This window comes from Sphaeroforma arctica (assembly GCF_001186125.1).
Source record: "Sphaeroforma arctica JP610 unplaced genomic scaffold supercont1.9041, whole genome shotgun sequence".
Taxonomy (NCBI): Eukaryota; class Ichthyosporea; order Ichthyophonida; genus Sphaeroforma; species Sphaeroforma arctica.
The window spans coordinates 1-1139 of NW_014031517.1; the positions used below are offsets into that span (position 1 = coordinate 1).

The following is a 1139-nucleotide window of genomic DNA, read 5'->3' on the forward strand; positions in this document are numbered from 1 at the left end:
TATATGTATGTATGTATGTATATTTATGTTAAATTCCAATTCATACACGCATGTTTATATCAAATATATATGCACATATGCCTGTGTGGCAGTTATTTTCAGATATACTGACACCAGAATACCACATCATCCTTACCTCACAGGCATCAAAGGTACCAGCGAGCTCGAAAAGACTCACCACGAGCCCACACCACATACCAACACCGGCAACATCGTCTATGACCCTGACACGGACACCTACACCAACGCCAATTCAAATCCGGACTCCAGTGGTGCGGGTGGTGGTAGTGGTGATGGGAGTGCAGGCCAAAGCCCTGTGTGGGACGGGATCAAGCTCGGGTTGATACTCACGCTGAGTGCTGTGTTGTTGTTGGTGGTTATTGGCTTCACTGTAATCTTGTGCAAACGTATACGAAATAGGTATGACTGTCTTGGGATGTTATGAATATCATGCAATACAGCTTATTACGTCTCAATATGATATGAGTAGCTTATAGGGCGGGCCTGAAAGGCTCGTGTTCGCGATGCGATTATGGCCATGGCCACGTGCTTTCCATTAGAATGACTGTCATATATATATATATATATATATATATTTCATATCATATCATATCATATCATATCATATATTTGCCGTGCAGTGCACACACGATTGTAGTATTTGAGCACAACTATAACCTCTTCATTCCCCCTTCATTCTTCCTATGCGACAGGCGAGCACTAAAGGGCAATGGCGAAGACTGGCAATCTCTGAGTTCGGATGCAGGTGTGTTGTATACTGTCACCTCTTGTAGTGCTAGTGCTATGGAGTCCTGTCTGTGTTACATGCTAGTACTCCGTGCGTGTGGAGGTAGCCCTATCCTGTCAACCACTGGGTGGACACCATTGGTGCATCTTCGCCAGCGTTGTTCTGTATCTTCGCCAATGGTATTCTTATATTGGCATTCTACCATGGATTCTTTGACTCGTTACTTTTGACATTTGACACAACCAAAACTCTCAGATTTCGAGCTAAGGTATCGCTCAGACGCTGTGCTGGATGATCTGGGTGACGATGACGATGTCGAACCACTGAATTTGGGACAGGACGACGAAGGCAACTGGATAGGCGACGACGGCGACCACAAGCTGATCCAAGG

The 1139-nt window shown here is 45.2% G+C and overlaps 1 protein-coding gene across 1 annotated transcript; it reads left to right on the forward strand.

Moving 5' to 3' along the window:
• Positions 1–143: 143 nt before the first annotated feature.
• On the forward strand, positions 144–1139 carry SARC_16843 (hypothetical protein; the record flags this gene model as incomplete). Its single annotated transcript, XM_014289053.1, has 3 exons — positions 144–420; positions 714–766; positions 1004–1139. Coding segments are annotated over 3 exons (466 nt in total), but the record flags the coding sequence as incomplete, so codon positions are not given.